Here is a 21,594-nt window from a genome sequence, read left to right as displayed (position 1 = left end):
GTATCTGCCCTTGCCAGTCAGTCCTCCCTCCACACGATGCTCATAGCCACAGAGGCTGCCTGCCTGTTGTAGCCTACCTCCAGGGCATCCTCCATGGAAAGAGTGTTTACCCAGAATTCAGAGAGCAGCAAATGCTGTTCCTTTCACCAGCATTTTCTCTCTCTGCTCTCATACCCCTGAGATTCAGCATGCCCTTCTTTAAAACCCAGATAGACACAGGTCCCAAACCAGGTACTTCTTCATTCTGTTCTACAGAGCAGCATGTTGAACTATGGTGGGGAGCACCTTTAGCCTGAAGCCTGATTTCCCACAAGGTCTTGTCCAGATCCACACACAGAACAGGCAATCTGCTCTTCCTATCGTGCCGGGCTGACGTGTGCATCCAGCCCCCCACACCCACAGAATTTGGAGCTGTAGCTTTAACCAGTCTCAGATCCAGTAACAGGCAGTTATCCCACATGGCTACACTTACACTGAACTACAGGGGCTGTCTTCCTTGCCCGGATTCCCTAAACAAGTCAGTATAGATGGCAGCTCCCTGCTGAAGGACGAAGCTTCCCATCCCCACCCCCCTTGAAGCTCACGGAAGTCATTCCCACCCACTGCCATCTTTTCAAGTGGCTGTGCCCACCTTCCCCTGTAGCATTTTGGCGGTCCACACATATGGGTGACAAGATGCCCCCTCACAGCGAATAAACATGATCCCACTGAAAGGCAGACTGAGTCTTTCTTCTCTCTTTACAGCTGCCCGAATAATCCAGCGGTGGTGCCGAAGACCCAGGGAGGCCATACTGTCTTCGACAGAACACACAGGTAACACAGAAAAACACTGAGACAAGTAATTGTGGGACTAACTCTGAGGAACCTACTTGGGCTTGGAGGCTCACTGTAGACACCTTCTGGAACACTTTAAGGTCTATCTGGTTGAAGGTGCCTGAGACTTAACCACTGTCTGCAAGACCACCTGCTCAGCCGAAAGGTCTGACAACTTTCCATTGGCTCTATGGCTCCTTAACCCTGGGGTTATAGAGGTTGGGTAAACCCCTTCATTCCAGGGTCATTTGGTCTACTCAACTGGACATTGACCTCTAGCATAGGGCAGTACCTAGGTCCTGGGCCCAGACATAGGTTCTAAGTTTTCTGTGCCAAAAGACACTCCTTTGGCCTGTTTGAGGACAAACTTAAAGGAGCTCCAATCAGGAAACTGGTAACTCTCTCTCTTACTATTTTGCCTTTCTGTGCAAATCTTGCCTCACTGCACACTGGATAAATGGTCACTGCTGTCCCAGATTCGGAACGTTCTGTTTCTAATATATAAACTAATTTAGACAACTCTGTAAGATAAAAGGCACAGCAGCGTGGTCCGAGGGCCTGTAAAACTCACGCTTTAATTCTTTAGGCTCTGGCTGACAACCACACCCAGAGCCAGAGTGCAGGCTGGGCCTGCAACCTTGCATCAAATGACAACATTCCTAACTGAGATAACACAGAACTGTTTTTGCCATATTCTTCTGGCCTACTTCTGTTTCTGCCTCTCCAAGCCTGGAAAAATCTGTCTTGTATCTTTAACAGCTAAGAGGTGAAAGCATCTTTAGTAGTCTGCTCCTATCTGCACACACACAGACACACACAGACACACACAGACACACACAGACACACACAGACACACACAGACACAGACACAGACACACACACACACACACACACACACACACACACTGGTTACAGGTGTGTAGATCACTGGGTTCAGTCTCACAGAACTGGGTATGGGGAAATTATTTCTATGGTACCGAGAAGGCTGGCTCTGGAGTTGGGTTTCGGCCCATCTGCCCCAGACCCATGCATATTTGTTTAAGTTTCCTTCAAGTCTCTCTTCTGTGTCAGGTTGGCCACCTGACTCTGGAACAGAAAAAATAAAAGGAGAACAAAGCAGAACAGCCAGGAAAAGACAGCATCTTAGAACAATTAGGAAGTAAACTTTCTACAGAGGTCCAATGGCAAGGTGTTCAACTTTTTGAATTCTCCTCTCCTTTTTCCTGGTTTTGTTTAAAGCTTTTGTTAAAACTAACTTTCTTTATTTTAGAATTTATAAGTTCACTAAGTATGACTTAAAAAAGTCTATATATAGATAAAATTAATTTGTTATATCCTACCGTACTTGGATTCAACTCCGGTTTAGGGAAAGGGTGCGTGCCCGAGGAGAGCCATGTGACCAAGGTAAAAGAAAGAGTGAACCATGTGACTTCACTGCCATCATGGGTAAGGTGACCATGTGGTATAAGTCAACTAAGCTAATCATTTTCTGCTAATCATTCTATCGCCCTTTTATTAGACCAAGGAGGTAACACCAGGCTTCCAAGATGGCGTGCCTTCAAAATGTGTCATAAAACAAGAAAAGAAAAACCTGGCATTTTGTAAAAAATACATTATAAAAGGATCAGGAAAATGAAGTCCTGATTTTCTCCGCGGACTATACTTATGGTTTCAAGTTTATTTTGAACCTAAAGGATCTTTAATCAAAGAATGATTTTTTTTAAGGCTAAAACTTGATGGAGATGAAATTACAAAATCCTAATCTTTTAAAAGGGTTAGTAACATTATAAACTGTTAAAGATAATTGAGCTATACAAGTTAATGGCAAGTCACCATAAGTACAAATAAAATTTATTTAGAGGGAGATATCAATTTACATCTTATTATATAGCTTTCTCTATATGTTACAAAGTTAATCCTGAAGCAAGTAAGTCAAAACAAGTTTAAACTTAATATAAATATTTAAAATCAGGTATATTAAAATTGTTTGTAGGGCTGGAGAGATGGCTCAGCGGTTAAGAGCACCTGACTGCTCTTTCAGAGGTCCTTCGTTCAATTCCCAGCAACCACATGGTGGCTCACAACCATCTGTAATGAGATCCAATGCCCGCTTCTGGTGTGTCTGAAGACAGCTACAGTGTACTCATATATAATAAATAAATACATTTAAAAAATTGTTTGTAAAAATTGAATGGTTTAGTAAAATGGGTTAAACTTACAATATATTTGCATAGCAGGAAACCCCCAGGCTCACAAGTTGCCTTTGAGGGAAGATCATCAGCATAGAACAAGGATGGATGAGAAATAAGACCAACAAGAAGGCTACTTCTGCCTCCAGCTGCATAGGCCTGACCAGCTCTGGTTACATAGGCCTGACCAACTCAGAGATGTACACTGAACCAAGATATAAAATCTCCTTATTTGAAGATGAATCCTGCCTCACATGACAGGGAAATAGAGTCCCTTGCCCAGTGGAGGATCTCAGCGTCTGCACCCACAGCCTAAATGCAACAGAGAGTTGAGTAGTTACTCAGGATGCTGTAAACATGAGAACCTACCACTGGGCTATTATGGGACCTCTATCCTAGTTCAGTTGGTCTTGCCCTTTACCCTGGCTTTCAGTTCTTTCTCTTAGCAAAAGCTGATTTCAGGATCTATACCTTAACTACCCATGCTCCCTCATCAAAGGAAGATGTCATTTACTCCGTAATCAAACTCAAAGCATTGGAAAGTTATTCAGAATATCCAAGCAGTATTTTTGACAGTTGGTTTTATACCTGTAGAACCAACAAATTATTCTTTTAAGAAATATTGTAAGACCTCAGAGTCTTGAGGAGGAGATGACTTTGCTGAAGGAGATTCTCTCCAACCTGGGATCACCTTTGTGGTGCTTTGAGAATAAAATCTGGTCTCTATCCAGATTGAGCCTCCAGCCCAGTGCCTGTGCTCTCACCTTGAAGCCCACTAGGAGGATACAAGCTTCAGTAGTGATGATTGTGGATATTTTGAAAGAAATTCCAAACCAATATTTGCTAAAGCCTATTTAATTTGGTTATCTTGTTTTATAAATTGTGCCTCTAAACAACCAATCTATTTTAGATAGAATGATGTTAAAAATTACGCTTATGGCTGTCAGTATGTGGCGACCTAGAAATCTGTCCATTGATAAAAGGAACAAAGTGTTGGCTTTAGCATTCTTTGTCAATTCAGTCTGGGCTACATGTAATTATTTATCACAGCTTTGATATGACTGGCTACTTTCATCTTTCATAGATTGGTTGAGTTTTAGAATGAAAATGTAGAGATTTGTTAAGAGTTCTGTTAATAGGGTTAATTTTAGAAAACTTTGTAAAGTAAACTCTTGGCAAAGCAGACACGGTCTCTGGGAGTATACTCTTCAAGTTGGAAATCATTTCTTTCTGGAAAACACAACTTACAACTAAATTGTTTCTTAGAATATAGATATAACAATTTGATGTTAACAAAGTTTGTATTGTCATATTTTCAAATACTAGATATGGTCATTTAAAGTAAATACCAATTTTTAAAATTGTACTTTATCAAATTGTTTCTAATTGAAAACTTTGTTTTACTTAAGATACTGTTTTTGTTCACCAAATAATGCCTGCAATTGTTAATATTTCAAACACATACACAAAGTTTACTTAGACACTTTCTTTTTTTTTTTTTTTTTTTTGGTTCTTTTTTTTCGGAGCTGGGGACCGAACCCAGGGCCTTGCGCTTCCTAGGTAAGCGCTCTACCACTGAGCTAAATCCCCAGCCCCACTTAGACACTTTCTATTCTGGATACTGACTTTAACTGTTTCTTTTAGAAAGTTTCCAGGTCCTTGTTCCTTATGCAGAAGACTGAAGTAACAAGCAGCTAATTATTGTTACTTTATCCTACTACAGAACTCAGGTAAATGGTCCAAATTCAAGTCTGAATTTGGGGAGTAGTGGGCCATGGACCATTCAACTCATCCCTCTTCTTTACACTCTGGACATTGACTGTGGGACTCAGAACCAAAACATGTGGACTCAAGCCTTCTTTGCATCAGTTAACTTCTGTCTCAGCAGCTCAGACTGCTTAACATCCTTAAGGACCTGCTTGACTCCTTGACTACTGCAGTACTCCAAGATTTAAAAGATCTTGCTAAGGATGGGTTGTAAGCCTTCCTCTGCAAACAAGGCTGCTTCCAAGACAACAGATCCTATCTGGTTTGAAATAGGGTGTAAAGACAGGGACCAGACAACTACTCATTCTGGTCCCCTCCTACTTGGGTCCTCCTGCTGATACTTCTTCCTTATTATCATCAGACCTGTTTTCACCCTGTCTTTTAAATGTCTTACTGAACTTCACCCTACACCTAAACAAAATGTTCCTTGCAATCTCTCCCAATGGCTTTCACTCTACTACAACAGCTCCATTTGTCCCTGATACATTTGCAAAATGGCCTTTTAGATGTTGTGGAGAATTATAGCTAAAAGGGGCCTTCATCCCTTTTACCCCAGGTCAGACACAATTCTTTACATTAGTCCTCTAGTTTCCTCTGTTCCCTTCCATTAATGCTCTGTGGCTCCCTCCCACTCTGTTAGCTCATTTTTGGTGCAACAGTCCTGGCCATGGGACCAGTCACTGTCACCCTGAATCAACATTATGTTCGCCCTCTCTCCTGTTCTGCTCTTCCCTCAACCTTCCCAGGAAACCTCCCAGATTTCCTAGAAATCTCTCTGTAACCGAATCATCTGCCTTTGGCCCTCTACTAATTATTTTCCACATCTCTACAGGAAATACAGGATGGCAATTTCCTGATCCATTGTAGTGAATCAAGTTCTCTCCTTCATAACCAGAGGACAGTCCTGATCAAGGGATCCAGAACTACTCTCTCCAACCAAGAACCTGCTCAACAGACAACAGCTACTCTGTCCTGCATTTCTGTATCTCCTAAGTTAGGAATAATAGTTTCCTGTTGAAGGACTACATTTCCCAGCCTCCCTTGCTGACCATGGAAGTTACTTCTGCTCCTATAAGGGGCTGTATCCCATCTTTCCCCACTGGCATTTTAACTACCCTCACACTTGGGTATGATGGCTCCCCCTCACCTGGGAAAGACCATGGTCCCCCCCTAAGGTGAGACTAATCCTCTCTTTCTTTCTCTACAGTTGCTTTTTAGAATAATGTAACAGTGTAACAAGTATTTGACAGCACTACATGGCATTGTGTAGGAGAGCATGTGCCTGTTACATGCTCTGTACAAGGGACCTGGACACCCAAGGATTTTGATATACAGAGATCCTGAGGCTTATCCCATGCAGATAACCCAGAGACAGCTGTCCTTGAGAACTGTCTGCTGTGAACACAACTTCAAAAGACAAGGAATAAAATGTGAAAACCCAGGAGACAAAAAACACCGGGGGAGATTTGGATGTATGCTGTTCGCCTATACTGGAAAGCTGTGCAAACAATTCTTTATATGTATTTATAATGTATCTATGTAGATGTTCATCATGCTCCTGTGTGTGTGTGTGTATTCACGCGCACGTGCATGCATGCATATACACACATGTGTGCTCATCTTCTGCTGTGTGGAGGCCTTTTTTGATTTATTTTTATATTCTTGAGATAAGGTCTCACTATGTAGACCAGGCCAGCCTGCACTCCTAGAGATCTGTCTGCTGCTGCCTGGATAGTTCTGCTATTAAATGTGCTGTACCATGTCCAGATCCAGCTTACTTTCTGAGATGAGGTTTCTCACTGAGTGTGGAGCTTGCCACTTCAGGTCAAATGGGAGCCCCCCAGACTGTCCTGCCTCTGCCTCCAGTGCTGGAGTTACAGGTGAGTAGGGCCACACCTGGCTTTACATGAGTGTTGCAGGGGCTCAACTCAGGCGCTCATGCTTGCATATCGAGTACTGTCCTTACTGACCATCACCCAAGCCACACACTCTCATTTTAAAGAGCCCCCCATCCCAGTATTCTCAACATTCACTGAGTCACTCTTAATTGCCATGCTCTATACAGTTTCTCAGTTACACTCATCAATTACACACAGCCCCAGTCCTTTGGGAGTAAATGTGGCACAGTGAAAGAATCCTACACACACAGGTAAGTTTAATAACCATAACAAAGAAAATTAAAAAAGGTAAAACATGTGTATGCATGGGGTAATTTTGATCCTGTACATGTAAGTCAGGGATATCCTATAGAAAGAAACTTTGACCCACAGTCTTGAAGAATAATGCAATCAATGGGTAAAAGGAGCAACCACGGGGTCAACCATATGAATTCAAGGTTGGAGCACGAAAGGCCTGGGAGACATATTCAGAGTAGTAGCTGGGTTATGAGATGCACCCAGAGGGTGATGTGCAGGGACTTTCAGCTGACAAGTCTGCAGAAGCTCACACAGTAAGTGTTAAGGAGCCATGAGCAGGATCCAAGCATGCCCCTGACTTTCCATGACACCACTACCACACACACATCATCTTTTTATTTCCCTAGCCCACTGCAGTACCATCAGTCATATTATACAAGTGCTTACTACCTGATTATAGAGCATCTAAGCACACAGCCCAGTGCTTTAGTCTGGTATTTTGACATTTACTTTAAGATATGAATACTTCAAATGCAAAGGCATAAATATTCAGAAAAAGACCTTTTAAACGTTTGGTCACGTAACTCAGTATAACATTTTTATATCCCAACCCTTCATATCATTATAAGGAATAGTAGCCATAGTTATAGTAGTAGTTATAGTTATAGTAATAATTTAATGATGATGATAATTAATGATGATGATAATAGTAATAATAACAACAACAACAACAATAATAATTCTGTAATCCACACCACCTTGCTTTCTCAAGCAGACAAGAGACACAACACTCCTACCCCTAGAAACCTACTGAGCAGCAATCTTGATGAATTTTTTCACCAGCTGCACGCGCTTGCCTAGCTGGCTGCAGAGCAGAATCTCCGTGGCCACCCAGAGCTGGACCTCGTTACATCTCTGGAGCAGAAGGCTGAGGTTCACAGTGTGCTCTCCGCTCCCCTGTCTGCTGAATGTGAAGTAGATGAGTTCTTGCTGAAAGAAACATGGATATTTTTAGGTCAAGTCAAGCTGGTGCAAAATTCAATCACTTTACGAGCTGTTTCAAGACTCTCCTATATCCTTAGTGTGTTAACAGCAAATATAGCAGATGACTACAGAGTGGATTCAAACTAGCGAATCTTTAGTTTATTTGTATCCTTAGTGTGTTAACAGCAAATATAGCAGATGACTACAGAGTGGATTCAAACTAGCGAATCTTTAGTTTATTTGTATCCTTAGTGTGTAGTGTGTTAACAGAAAATACAGCAGATGACTACAAGGCAGATTCAAATTAACTTATCTTTAGTTCCTTTGTAACCTAGTGCATGCCTCTTATGGGAGTAACCACATTGCACAAGCACAGAGATAAGACACTATAAGATACTTTGTTCAAAACTGTTTACCTAGAAGCCTTATACAACCTCTTCCACCCTCAAATATAAAGATATCCTGGTACAAAATCTGGAACATTCTCAAGTTTAAACCACAGGACTAAAAAAGAGTGCCTACATATGCCAACAAATGACACTGGCATTTGCTACCACACATCAGGGCCAACACAAATTATTATGGTATCCTCAGAACCACCCACAACACTGATGAAGCTGAGGTTACTGTAGTTCCTCCCTCACTTTTTATTAGTAGTCTATGAAGGGCTAATACGTCGTTTGAGACTAGGTCTCACCCTATTGCTCAGGCTGATCTTGAACCTGTGGCCTCGGTGACTCTCTGGCCTTAGCCTTCCAAGTATTGAAAACTATAGGTGGGCACCACCATGCCTGTGCATGGCATCTCAGGCGGTGCTGACGGTTCTGGTGTGAAAGCTGCCCCTCCTCTGAGAATTAGTGTTATGAAGACATCATGAACAGAAATAAAACCGAGATTAAGGGCAAAGTGCAGAAGTTCACAAATGCAAGCCAAGACCAGTAACTATTTAGTGTGACCACGGGCAAGGCAGTAAAGAGATTGGTTTGTAACTGGGTGAAAGGAACCACACTGCACAAGCAGAGGCGGATCCATCTTGACTGACACTTCCACTAGCCTGAGTGAGCTCACAACACACTCAAAATGGCTTACAGTGCTGAAATGTTTTAATGATAAAATATGAACAAATTTAACAGATACTGTAGAATGAAAGGCTTATGGGTCTCTTAAAAATCAGTCATGAGTCCCTCCAGAAGGAAAGACTATGACAGAAGGAAGTGTTTCTTACCATGATGAACGCACCACATGGTTATAAACCTGTGGCACTTTTATCTCCTGATTCCTGTGAGCATTGCTACCACCAAGCTGTCAGTAGCACTTTGCTTCCAGCATACAATTCATAAACGTTATAATATGTCCCCAGGGAACATGTTCATATACACAAAATGTAAAATTTATAAGGTAGTATTTGAAGTTTCATAGCACATTTTAAAATTTGTGAAATATTCCTAAGTAAAAAGGTGAATGTATATATGCATATAGAGAAAAATGGAAATCTTAACACTAAAGGTAAAATTACTCTTCAATCTCATTACAGCATTATATATCAGTATAAATCTATAAAATCACATCCCCACAAATCATACTCTTGCCTACAGGTATCTGTACATATAAACCCAGCATAGCCACCCTTACCTCATACTAAACCCACAATAGAACAAGGACCAAAGAAAGCATGGTACATCGTCTGATTTCCCCAGGATGGGGCAGACTTTCGATATTTTTAATTCCTCTAGATAGCTTTTAGACCACAGTACCCTACCTAGCTAGCACAACTGTATAAACCCTCAAATGTCACACACACACACACACACACACACACACACACACACACACACACACACACAAAGAAAGAAAGAAAGAAAAGAAAAGAGAATAAAAGAAAGAAACCATTCAGTTGAATGTTAAAGTGACATTTAGCAGTTCTGAGTCTTTTCACTCTCTGCTTACCTCGTGGATTGAATTGAACAGACTCCAATCAAAACTCATTAATTCCAGAGCAAGGTCCCAAGTGTTCATCCCCAAAATCCTCATCGACCTTTGCTGGGATTCCTCATTTTCTGCAAAAGGATTCTAAACCAACAGACAGAAGCAAAAGGATCTTCAACAGTTCCCAAATGTTTCACAGTGAATTGGCTGCCTGTGGAAAGGCTCTAGAAACCCAGATTAGAGAAGTAATCTTTTCTGAGTGCACTTAATATTTCCCCTGCTCTGTTCACTGTCAGTGAGTTACAGCCAATTTAGGAAACAGCCCTGCAACAGTCAAATGTGATCAATGACACTTCACCCAGATAGCCTGCCCCTCCCCCACTCCCCCCACGAGCTCAGCCTGCCTCGCCCCCTCCCCCACCAGCCTCCCCACGTCCACAAATCTGATTATAAAACACAGCCCTGACAGACAGCATAATGAAACTGAAAGCCCTGGAATCACTTTGGCTTCTGGCAAAAATTAATGTGCCAGGAGGGTTAGTATAAAAACAAACAAAAGAAATGTCACAGAGCACTTCAATAAAGGCAGACATGGCTCGTACAGGAATTACCCTTTACCAGTCTCATCCCGGACACATGCTTACAAATTTTATTACAAGGTCCTTGGAAAGTGAAAAATCTGACATGAAATAAAAATAAAAGCGATTTTATTTAGAGCCCCCGTGACTAATTCTATGTAACAACTGCCTTGCTTTGGTTTTTCCCTCCTGGAGATGGGGGCTAATCACACAGGTAGGTTGCTAAGAGTACACTTCCTTCCGAATCTGGCATGAGACTATTAACATTGACAATACAGCCTTAACTCTATCACCACCTTTGAAGTTATTAAATAAGAAATTTGATATTTTCTCTAAAATTACTGGCACTTTCTAATTAAACTACACATTTCCTCATTTGAGAGTTTCCGAAAGACCGGAAATCGGCTGTGGTGTGACCCACTGATGGGGCAATTATGCCTGTCTACCGTCTATGAGGTCCCTGGGGTCAGTTTCCAGAATGGGTATTTCTTTTTTAAAAGGACAAGGCCTATTCTGCAAAAGTAAATTATGCAGATTACATGCCAGTTTTAGGACTTTGATGTTTATGAAAATGTTTGCTATTAAAAAGAAACAAAACAAAACAAAAACCTAACACAGCTGACATTCAGACTTCCCCACAGGGGAGACTGCCTGGCGAGCCTGTCAAGAACAAATGGCCTCTCAGCCTCTCCGAGGATGTAGTCCTGAGTCAGAGGCACTGACTAAACCTGTGAACTTATAGATTCTGTGGCGCAGAGGGAAGGTTTCTCAGGGATTGTCTGCTAGGGTGGGACAAGGCACTGAAATAAGACCAAAGCAGACTACAGCGTCGGAGTTAACAGCGGAATTATGGGTTAACCTGGCCTTTTGTCTACTTTATTTTCCCTCAAATTTGCCCTTTAGCACAGTTCTTCCACCATGTGGTTCCTCAAGGCTGACCATTGCCCTATCCAGGCAATACTTTAAATTTTCTACTCTACCCTCCGGGTTTGATTTTGAGGAAGATTGGTTAATCCACGAGAAAGTGTTTGTGGTTACAGTGAGCCCTCATGCCATAGACCCCAACCATGCTGGATTTTAGGTAACTACCCTGAGGATGAAATTCCTAAATCTGCTACCCACAAGGACATATTCCAGGGTGTCCAAAGCAGCTGTAGAAAATGCTGGAGGGCAGGAGAGTCTTGGTCGTCTTAGACCGTAGCTCATGGCATCTGCTTATTTCCCATCACCCATGCCCACCTTAGCCTCTCTGAGAGGCCCTTTATAATAAAGCCCTGGTGAGGATTATACCAGGTAACTGTGGCTGAAGAAGGAGGGCATGGGGGACAGCTGGAGTGAGGGTTTTTCTTGGGAATAACGCTCAAAAGCAACACTTTAGACTGTTTTCTTTCATGGGCAAGAATAAAAATCAAACTCACTGTCTAGGAAAAGTCCCACAAAGCACTTCTAATGGCCCCTGAGACAAAATGTTTTTAAACGTTACACTGAGAATAATCTGAAGGGCAGGTTCATTTATACCTTTTCAAATCTTGCTCTTCACAGGTATCTGACATCCCATAGTTACTGACTCACTGCGTAAAGGGAGGGCTGAAAAATCTACCTTTTACTTAAGGAAATGGGACAGTCAAAAGGACAGGCTCTTCTGTCTCAGTTCAATGGGATCATTTCTCAACCCCATGCCCATACAGCTCCCCAAAAGAAAGAAGAGGCTAGTCACAACTTTGAATACTTTTTATCAGAAAAAAAAAAAAGTAAGGCTGATTCTAGAGAGGCTAATCTCTTAACTCAGGGCTCTGATTTGTAAAAGATATGTCACTTGGCAACTCATGGTTGCAAGAGAAAAATAGCTTAATTTTTTTTTTCATTATAAAGCATGAAGAATTGCTGAATTTGGTACTGGTGTTTCAAGGGACAGTGTCAAAGTCCTTACCAAAGTGTCAGCCAGATCTTTCCGGTAGACGTATATCCGACCAGATGCCTCCAGGGATTTGGAAATGGCCAAGTCATTTGGCTGAAATTCATGCTTTTCTTTATTTAAAAAAAAAGGGAGAGAGTAGTTAGAAACAGGTGAGCCTACGAATTACATACGTGAATAAAACTTGCTCAAGAAAAATGTTTAAAAGTATGTAAACAGACTTCAGGTGAGTGCGTTTATTTTCGCATGCTTTGGCATGATGTTAGGAACATCGCCTCCTAGCGTGGCCCTCCTGAGCTGAACAGGACAGTTTCAGGTAGATGGGAAAATTTACTCATAGCCCCCTCTGTCCAAAATAACCTCGTGAGCCTGCACACCAGCATATTAAAGCGCACGTGCACTTGTTCCCACACTCGCACTAGTAATTAATCCTATATGACTTTATAATTATAAGCATTTACTTACTGTTTATACGTTATATTTAATTGGTTATATAACAGCCCATTACGCCACCATTTAATCATCCCTTGAACGCCGAACATTTAATGGCTTCCCTTTTCGGCCATATAAATTACTATACGTTAAGAACTAGCACAAGGCCTGGCCCGTAACAGAGCCTTGATAGATGGTTCTATGACTTCAGCAGCCGTAACAGACATTGCTGAAGTCAACGTCCTTGCATATAAATCCCTGTCTGTTTAACACATGGGCGAGCTTTTAAAGACAGACTTCACCCGGTCTGGAATGACTGAGCTAAAGGGAACGTTTGTAAAGCCTTTGACACAAACTACCAAACTGCTTACGCGTTCCCTTTCTAGAAAATGAATCGATCTATTTCCCTAACATCAGATATAAAGCTTATACGATGAATGAAAACACCGATGACTGTTTCTTGGAAGGCCTGCTTTACAAAATGCAATCCAAGGGCTGAATCTCTCTGCAGAGACAGCTTCTTTATTTCCTTATTGCAAAAGGCTTTTGCTGTTTGTTTCACGATTATCTTGTTAGATATAAATAAATGTACAACGGCTTCCTTAACTCTATACACACACACTTTCATCTTGAAAATTTTAAATTTTTACGTCTTATTACATCGTGATCCTGGCCAACAGCTTTTCAGAAACTTTTGGGGAAAAAATCTTTAAAAAGGCTTCGGGGAGTTACCTGAAACTTACAAATTTAACGTTATCAAAGAAGGAATGCTTCTACACTCTTAGACAGACCGCTAGAATGGAAGAACCATTAAAGGGATAAGAAACTGTCTCAAAGGCATCATGTGCAATCCTTCCTCCACAGTAAGGTCGTGTTATTTAAATAATCCAAGCCATTCACAAAATGGCTCTCTGCCCGGCTCTGGGGTCTTCTTCTGCCATATCTCTGCACCTTTAGGCATGACTGAGATAAGAGTTTGCTTAACACTGTTATCTTGACAACCTGAAGCTGTTCTGTTACCTCAGGGCTCTCACCCTGTCCTGTGTACACAGTGAAGTAGGAAGAAACTCAGTATCGGCTCCTCCCACCACACCCACTTCCTCTAGGACCATATTTCCTTCCACCGTATGCTCCTCCCATGTTCCTGCTACCACCAAAGTTTCCACTCTTCATTGGAGCAGAGTTGGAAGGTTGCTGGTTATACTTTCCAAAATTTCCTCCACCACGGTGGTCATAACCACCTCCAACAGCCCCCCATCCTGGTTGCTCTATCCAGATCCTCCACCACCACATCCTCCTCTTTCTCCTCCCTAACCTGGGCTCCTTCTAAAATTGCCACCCCCAGATCCATTATAACCATCTCCAAATCCACATCCACTTGCTTACCCATCAGATCCCCACCTAAAGCTGCTTTCTGATCCTGGTCCAAAAAATGCCACCACCACCACAACAAGTCCCCCAAACCAAAGTTTGCTCCTCTTCCAGTCCTAGAGCTTCAGACTTCCTGCGTCTCTTGTCTAGACAGTGCCTTTCTAACTTCTGCATTGTGACCATTGGTGGTGGGATGTGTTTGCAATATACTTTTATCCACAGGATCATGGGCATCAAAAGTAAGAAGTGAAGCCCCCTGGCTTTCCAGATTGCCTATCAGATTCTCACATGGTTCTGGGCTTCCAAGGTGACACGAGGAGAGGAGTCTGGAAAACCAGGAGCCCAGGTTGGTGAAATGAGAGACGATACCAAGGGTCCCTATTTTAGAGATTACTTGGAAGAATATGGAAAAGCTAACTGGGGACTCAGTGGCTGTTCTCCTTAGTGGGACTAGCCTGAGAGACGAATGATAGTTTTGATGAAGTTGAATATTGCTTATAACCACTTAGTATTCTGGTCGTTTAAAATATATAACACCTTTAACATATCTGCCTGAAACGTGTAATCAAAAATTCAAAGCTTCTGAGGAGATCCTTTGTTGGAGATTGGTCTGGTGCTGCTGTGTATTCAAATGCTAAATTCTGTACCCCAAGATCCTGTTGCCCCAAGATGAGGAAATTCTCACACGCACCAGCTTTTGTTATGCAAACCTTGCTCCACAACTTGAAACTATTGGTTAAATTAAAATGGCTACAACTACTTATCGGGGAGAATAGAGAGGGGTGGAGTTTGAGTTACTGGGCTGGGAGCTGCAGGTAGGGACCACGAGGAGAGGGAGGAAAGAGGAAGAGAAAGGAGCTTGGAGGATGAGAAGACAGAGAGAACAGGGGGTCTTCATTAGCCGTGATGGACCAGCAACACGTGCCAGAGTGAAATGCCTCCCCAGAACACCAGACTGCTGGAGCAGAAATAACCCAGGAAGATCGAAACAGCAAGTATCTGGGGAGCACAGCTGGGGAAGTCTCCAGTCTCGGGAATTAGAATAGGGGTAATCCGCCAGTAACTGCGGAGGGCCTAATAAATAAATCCTGGTTTGCGTCTCATTCAATGGAAGCCAGACAGGAATAAACATCATTCTTTTATTTTATAATGTCTTCCTTCAGTTCACTAGCCATTCCCATTCTTGGGGGTATGTTTCCTTTCTTAATAAGCTGTCTCTGTTTCTTAAGATCATTTATTTATTTATTTACTTATTTATGTATGTATGTAACGTGTATGAATGTATGTCTGCCTGCATGTTAGTGTACGCTGTGAGTGCAGTACCCAAGGAGGCCAGAAGAGGGTGTCAGAGTCCCTGTACCTGGAGTTCTAGATAGTTTTAAGGTAGGAACTGAACCTGGGTTCTGAACTAAAGCAGCCTTTACTTAACAAACAACCCCTCCCCACACACACACATACACTCTTATTAACATTCATGAGGGGTCCACATGCTCTGCAACGTTTTGCTTTGATTTCCCATAGGTAATTTGGGGTTAGAGGTTTTTCTGGAGATTTGACCCAGAGACTTATACAGGGGTAAGGTCTACATTTTACAAATAAGCTACACCCTCAACCCAGGATGGTGCTTTGTTTGGCTGTACAGTAAGAGTTCTAGGACCCTATTAGGCTTAGGGAGAGTGGCTTTATGTTTTGTTTTGGCTTTGCGAGTACAACTTGCGTTGACTTGTCAGACTATCTGACCTGCCCGTGAGCAAAATGGAGGCTGGAGAGATGTGGATGTGGAGTGATGCTCTAACCCCATGTGCTCTGAGTCCTTCTCTCCCTGAAGAACAGTTACTGAGGGTAAAAGGCCATGGGTATCTGCTCCTCCCATCCCCCGCCCCTCACGGTTAACACGGTACTTTAACTGCTCACACTTAGTCACCTTTTCTTTTTTGTATTTTCCTCCGGGCCAGTGAGACATCAGATTAAGATCGTAAGCCAGAAGGAAGCCAGTGACATTGTGATGTGACAGGCTCCAGTGAAACAGGGGTTTGTTCAGGCTGCACAGATCAATAAAGTCGGCTTGTAATGGACTTGGTCTTATTCAAAACACACAATAAAGTTTCTCGGAGGACAAACAAGGCCCATCAGGAGCAGCTGTTACAAGGGCCCGCTCGCCACAAGCACCTCAGAGGACACTGCCTCCCGAGCTGCGGCTTACTGTGCAGTTTCCTGTCTCCCAACAGAGACTAAGTATTAAATTCTCAGCCAGCAAGATGACTAGTTCAAGGCCACCTTCCCCCTAACCTCCCCACAGTAATTTAATCCTTTAACAATTTCTGAAGTTAATTTAAATATGAAAAGTGGAAGGCTTATTTAACATAAAAAAGTGCAGAAAGCTCTATAATACATTTCAAAACACTGGCACGTTTTCCTACTCAATTCTGAGGGAGGAAATTCAGTATCCAGTAGTACCCCCACTGTTGTCATGGAAACACTTCTGGTAGGCACCTCCTATTGTTACTGTGGTCATCCAGCTGCGGCAGAGAAAGGAGGGGCAGCATGCCTATTCTACAAGATGTCAGCTTCCTTCTGGAGGAGATCGAGCGAAAGATTAACATTCGGGGACAGAAAACAGTGTACCTCCAGAGAACATAATGGCCACCAGAGCCAGATCCTCTTCGGCACGCTGCAGCTTCTCGGCCACAACCTTCAGGATCTCCTGGGCTGTACTAGAAACTTTTGCCTTCACACTGATGTAGGAGTGCTCCGTCACATACACGTGGCAAAAAACTGCAGAAGTCAAACAACAAACAAACAAACAGGTCATATTCAGAGAATGGCGACCACGAGGGACAGACTCGAATCAAGCTGTCGTCTACCTTGCTGTTGTTTTAGGTGTAAGGTGTGAGCAGCTAGGTGACCTTGGGATGAGTACGTGAGGGTCCAGCCTGCCAGCATGTGCTTGCAAATGCAGGAGGCCAGGGACCACGGGGGAGCAGCTGACCCGTTTCCCATACTGCAAGGAATCCCTTGGTCACCCCATCATGGGCTTGTGATAGACGGTCTGCTTGAAGTCGCATGAGACCACACTCCACAGACTGTACTTTTGGACTCCTCCCTTGAGAGTTGTTAAAAACTCCCAAAGCGGTGTATCAAAATGTCTAACACATGGATTTTTATTTTACACTCTATTTCAAGACAGCCTCACTGGTCTGATCAAGAACTGTACACCTGCTATTAGGATTCTTTTTTTTCTCTTTCTTTTAAAGATTTATTTATTATATGTAAGTAAACTGTCACTGTCTTCAGACACACCAGAAGAGGACATCGGATCCCATTACAGATGGTTGTGAGCCACCATGTGGTTGCTGGGAATTGAACTCAGGAACGCTGGAAGATCAGTCAATGCTCTCAACTGCTGAGCCATCTCTTCAGCCCGCTATTAGGATTCTAAGTTTACCTGAAAGTATGTCTTTTGCCTTGGTGTTTGTGTGCAATTTTCTCAGTCATTCAAGAATGAGCTTCCAGCCCTGATCCATTTTGAAGTGCTGACGAGTTTTTAAATGGAGGTCATATTTCTAACCTTTAAAATTATTTTTTTTGTTTGCAGTGCTATTAATTATCAATAGGATATTATCACCGTTGGGATGAATGGGTCCCGGAAAAACATTTTCTTCACCATTTGCACAGTAGAGATAGTTTTACTGGTAATGAGCATCCCTGTGACAAGGTACTTCTTACTACAGTTCCCCTTAGCGTGTAAGCACTAGGGCCTCTAAACTAAACAGGTCAATGATATACTTAGATAGTCTGCTCTATACTTCCTCAAAGACAAGCAGGGGGTTATAGCTTTTGGAGAATGCCATGTGCTTTTTAAATAGCATCACCAGACTAAACCCAGGGAAATTTTTCCAGAAATGCAAAAGCAGCCAAGTCAGGGAGTAAGCTGCTGCCACTGGGGCACAAGTGAGCTCACTCCCTGCACCAGCCATTGGAGCTTTGCTTTGCTTAGGTTGCTCAAGGTGGAGATTCTGAACCAAGATCCAGTCTATAAACTACTAAATAGAGGTTGAGTTTATCCTTGCTTAATAAACTGATGAACAAGAAGAGGCCGGAGGGCCTCGCAATGCCCAGCTTCTTAGAAGCTCAGCTTAGCAAACTCCACAATTAAATTGTAAGAGAAATGGACAAGGAAGGCCAGCGATTAACGAATTAGGAGGTAAGGTAATTGCATTTGCTCTTTCATTGGGGCAGATGATAGTTAACATGAGACAACGGAAAGCTTTCTGCCAGAGGCACCAGACAAAACACCCCGGGGCAGAATAAACGAAGAGATTTTATATTGGAACTGTTCAAAAAGTCAAACAGATAGTCAGCCTCCACACGTTGAAGTTTAGCGTGGGGAGAAAGGAAGCGTGGGGAGCTTCTTAAGAGCATTCCACTCCCCTGTCTCTCCTGCCATTCCCTCAGCCTTTGCCCAGACAAGGAACCTCTGCCACCACTCAGGTTCTGTGGTAACAAAGTACACAAGCCCATGCAGGCTGCTCACCAGGACTTTCCCCTTGTGCCTGGTGAATGCCCAGCCTCCGTGGGCTGTTATGAGTCCTAAGCACTGACTCTGTCACATACATTCTGGGTATGCTCCAGAGTTACACAAGAACTTCTCCCTCAGAGAACACAAGAACCCACACCACAAGAACAGCCACCCTCTTCTTTTTGTCTGTCTTTTCTAAGTCTCAGGGACTGACTCAGCTAAGGCTCTGTGCACTGGCTTTGGTGGCCCTTCAGGTCAATCCTGGGCCATGGGCCAGAGTGAAGGTTTAAGGAAGAAAAAGCCAGGTTTGCAGCATCTTTTGTACCTCTGCTGCAGAATACAAGAGAGCTTTGTACACATATCTCTGTTCTTGCTTCCCGAACTAAGTATATTCCTGGTCTTTGAAAGAACACTTGCTTCCCAAACTAAGAATATTCCCGGTCATTGAAAGAATATGGTTTGAAAAACCATGTATTTGATATTAGCATCCTAGTCGTGACAGTTGCAGGCAGTTCTGTAGGAAGGAGGTGACTCTTGTACAAGGCTACTCACTTTCCTCTGTTTCGGCCACAGTTCCTCTATGCTGGAGCCAGTTCTCCTTAAGACTGAATTGATGGAAGAGGGCTTTATTCTGTGAAGAGGGAGGAAAAGAACAATGAACAAATAGATTCTGGCCCCCTGCAAAGTCACAACTCTTTACAACGTGTTCCAAAAGAACGTGACTAGTCAGGACTAGCCATTTTTTTTCCCTCAGCATATAAAATCTACCCATCTGATCTTAAGAGAAATAAAGATGGGGTTGCTTCAATCAACAAACGCAGGTGTCGGGATTGTGAGCCTCAGTGTGGAGCTGGGCCAAGGCCAGAGGCAGGCATACAGTCCCTCGGTCTATTCAGTGCATGCTGCTAGAGAAAACTTCAGGAACACCCGTGATTCTTTAGGAAGACACCTTCTCCACTCCAACACAGGCTCTGAGACACAGTTACAGCAACCTCAGCTTTCCTTTTCCAGTTTGCACAGCAGAACTCTGTGAGGTCATTTCATACTCCTGCCACTGGCTACTATGGCTACCCACATTCTGCCAAACACCGACCAGCGCCTCCTCTGGCCCTCTCATCAAGTTAGGTGGAAATACAACACACTGCTACCATCTCTCTTGTCATGCTCAAAGTGTGAAAACTCTTCAGAAGACTTCCTTACTCTCGGAGGAAGGAAGATCCTTCACTTAAGATTCTTACTTGGATTTAGAAGGAGGGACATGAATAGTTTAAAATTCAAAATTTTAATCAATTTGGGAACAGCAGGGAAATTCTGAGACTTTAAAGTGCACAAAAAAAATATGCATGGTATCAAGAAGTCAAATAGGTCAGAACACAGCGAGACAGTTAAGTGCAGGCCAACTGCACCCCTGGATTTCCCAGTTCACCCTGTTAGACTCTGGGCAGTATTCACTTTAATTTTAAGGAAATGCCAACTTGGACAGGGCAAGCTGTGTGAGCCACGACCCCCTCCCCCACAGATATGAAAGTATTTCCCTACCTTCTTCTGTGGTGAGTATAGGGCAAGCAGTGTGAGCCACATCTGTTCCCCTCCCCCTCCCCCTCCCCCAGCCTCTCCCCCTCCCCCACCCCACCCCTCCCCCACAGCTATAAAAGCATTTGCCTACCTTCTTCTGTGGTGAGTATTCATCAACAGTGCTACAAAGAGAAAGGTGAAACATGAGATTTCCCACAGAAGACTCATTTTCAGGAACGCTGTGGAGAACGTCATTCTTTAAAGAAGGCGAAGCAGAACCAGTGGGGTGGATCACTAAGTGCCAAGCCTGACGGCCCAGGATCTACATGGTGGAATGACAGAACGGACCCTAAAAGTCTCCGTCTGACCTCCACGCGCACTCCGTGGGTGCCGGTTTTGGTCGGTCGGCGCGGCCCGTCTGCTTCCATTATACTGTTGGCCTTTTTTTGTTATTATTACTCATGTTTGATGAGGAGAGGAGCTCACTGTGGGTGGGTTCCACCCTGGGCAGGCAGGGTGGTGCTGCGTTACACGGGAAAGCAGACTGAGCAAGCCACGGGGGACAAGCCATGGGGGACAAGCCACGGGGGACAAGCCACGGGGGACAAGCCATGGGGGACAGACAAACCACGGGGAACAAGCCAGGCGGCAGCATCCTCCATGTCTCTACCTGCTGCCTTGATTCCCCTGATGGACTGTAATCTTTAGCCAGGTAAGACCTCTCCTTCTAAACTGTTTCTGTCAGTGTCTTATCACAGCAATAGAACGTCAAACGAGAACACCATGGCATATCCACACATCCAAATAAATAAATAGATGAATGAGTAAGTAAATAAATGTCATAAAAGAGGGGTAAAAATGGGACAAAATAATGCTGGGATAATGGTGTAATCCCTATACTCCAGAGGCAGAGCCAAGGCAAGATGGTGCCCTGCCTGGACTGCATCCACTCAGGTCAGTCTGGACTACAGACCACCTCAAAACAAAATAAAAACACAACACATTACTTATTAATGTGCTGTGTATAATGCATCTGACATCGCGCTCCAAGTGTCAAATGAACACCTGTATTGGGGGGGGGGAGAAGCTACCTAATGAACACCTGTATTGTGCTTTCTACCCCCAGAATGCGAAGCTAATAATTAAGAGGAAAACTGAATTTGTCAGCCTATGGAAACACAGTGCACATAAATAGATGGCACGCGCGCTCTCTCTCTACCCTGCCCTGTTTGAAAAGCAATATGTATTGAACAGGAAAGACTCTGTTGTGTTGTAATAGATTTGTGGTGGGGCCATTTCCCAGCTAGCTAAGGAATCCAGCCTCATCTCTAGATGGGTCTGTGACGCAGAACTGAGGACACTGTCTCTCTAACCACTGACCCTGGGTCACTGGGTGCCCCTGACGGCTATCCCCACTCTGAGGAGAGCTGCACACACCATTAGGATAACC

General features: G+C 43.4%; 1 protein-coding gene across 2 annotated transcripts in view; it reads right to left on the bottom strand.

The window, feature by feature from the left end:
* Positions 1–21,594, bottom strand: part of Rapgef5 (Rap guanine nucleotide exchange factor 5) — a 234,747-nt gene that overhangs the window by 23,279 nt on the left and 189,874 nt on the right. For both annotated transcript variants that reach the window (NM_001395143.1, NM_001047915.2), the window contains 6 exons: positions 20,296–20,326; positions 19,182–19,260; positions 16,736–16,885; positions 12,323–12,420; positions 9,836–9,958; positions 7,716–7,894 (listed from right to left, as the gene is read on the bottom strand). In NM_001395143.1, coding sequence (NP_001382072.1) covers positions 7,716–7,894; positions 9,836–9,958; positions 12,323–12,420; positions 16,736–16,885; positions 19,182–19,260; positions 20,296–20,326 — 660 coding nt within the window. The remainder of the gene's footprint in view (positions 1–7,715; positions 7,895–9,835; positions 9,959–12,322; positions 12,421–16,735; positions 16,886–19,181; positions 19,261–20,295; positions 20,327–21,594) is intronic.

This window comes from Rattus norvegicus, chromosome 6 (assembly GCF_036323735.1).
Source record: "Rattus norvegicus strain BN/NHsdMcwi chromosome 6, GRCr8, whole genome shotgun sequence".
NCBI lineage: Eukaryota > Metazoa > Chordata > Mammalia > Rodentia > Muridae > Rattus > Rattus norvegicus.
The sequence above is the reverse complement of the archived record's forward strand: the minus strand, read 5'-3'. Positions and strand labels throughout refer to the sequence as shown.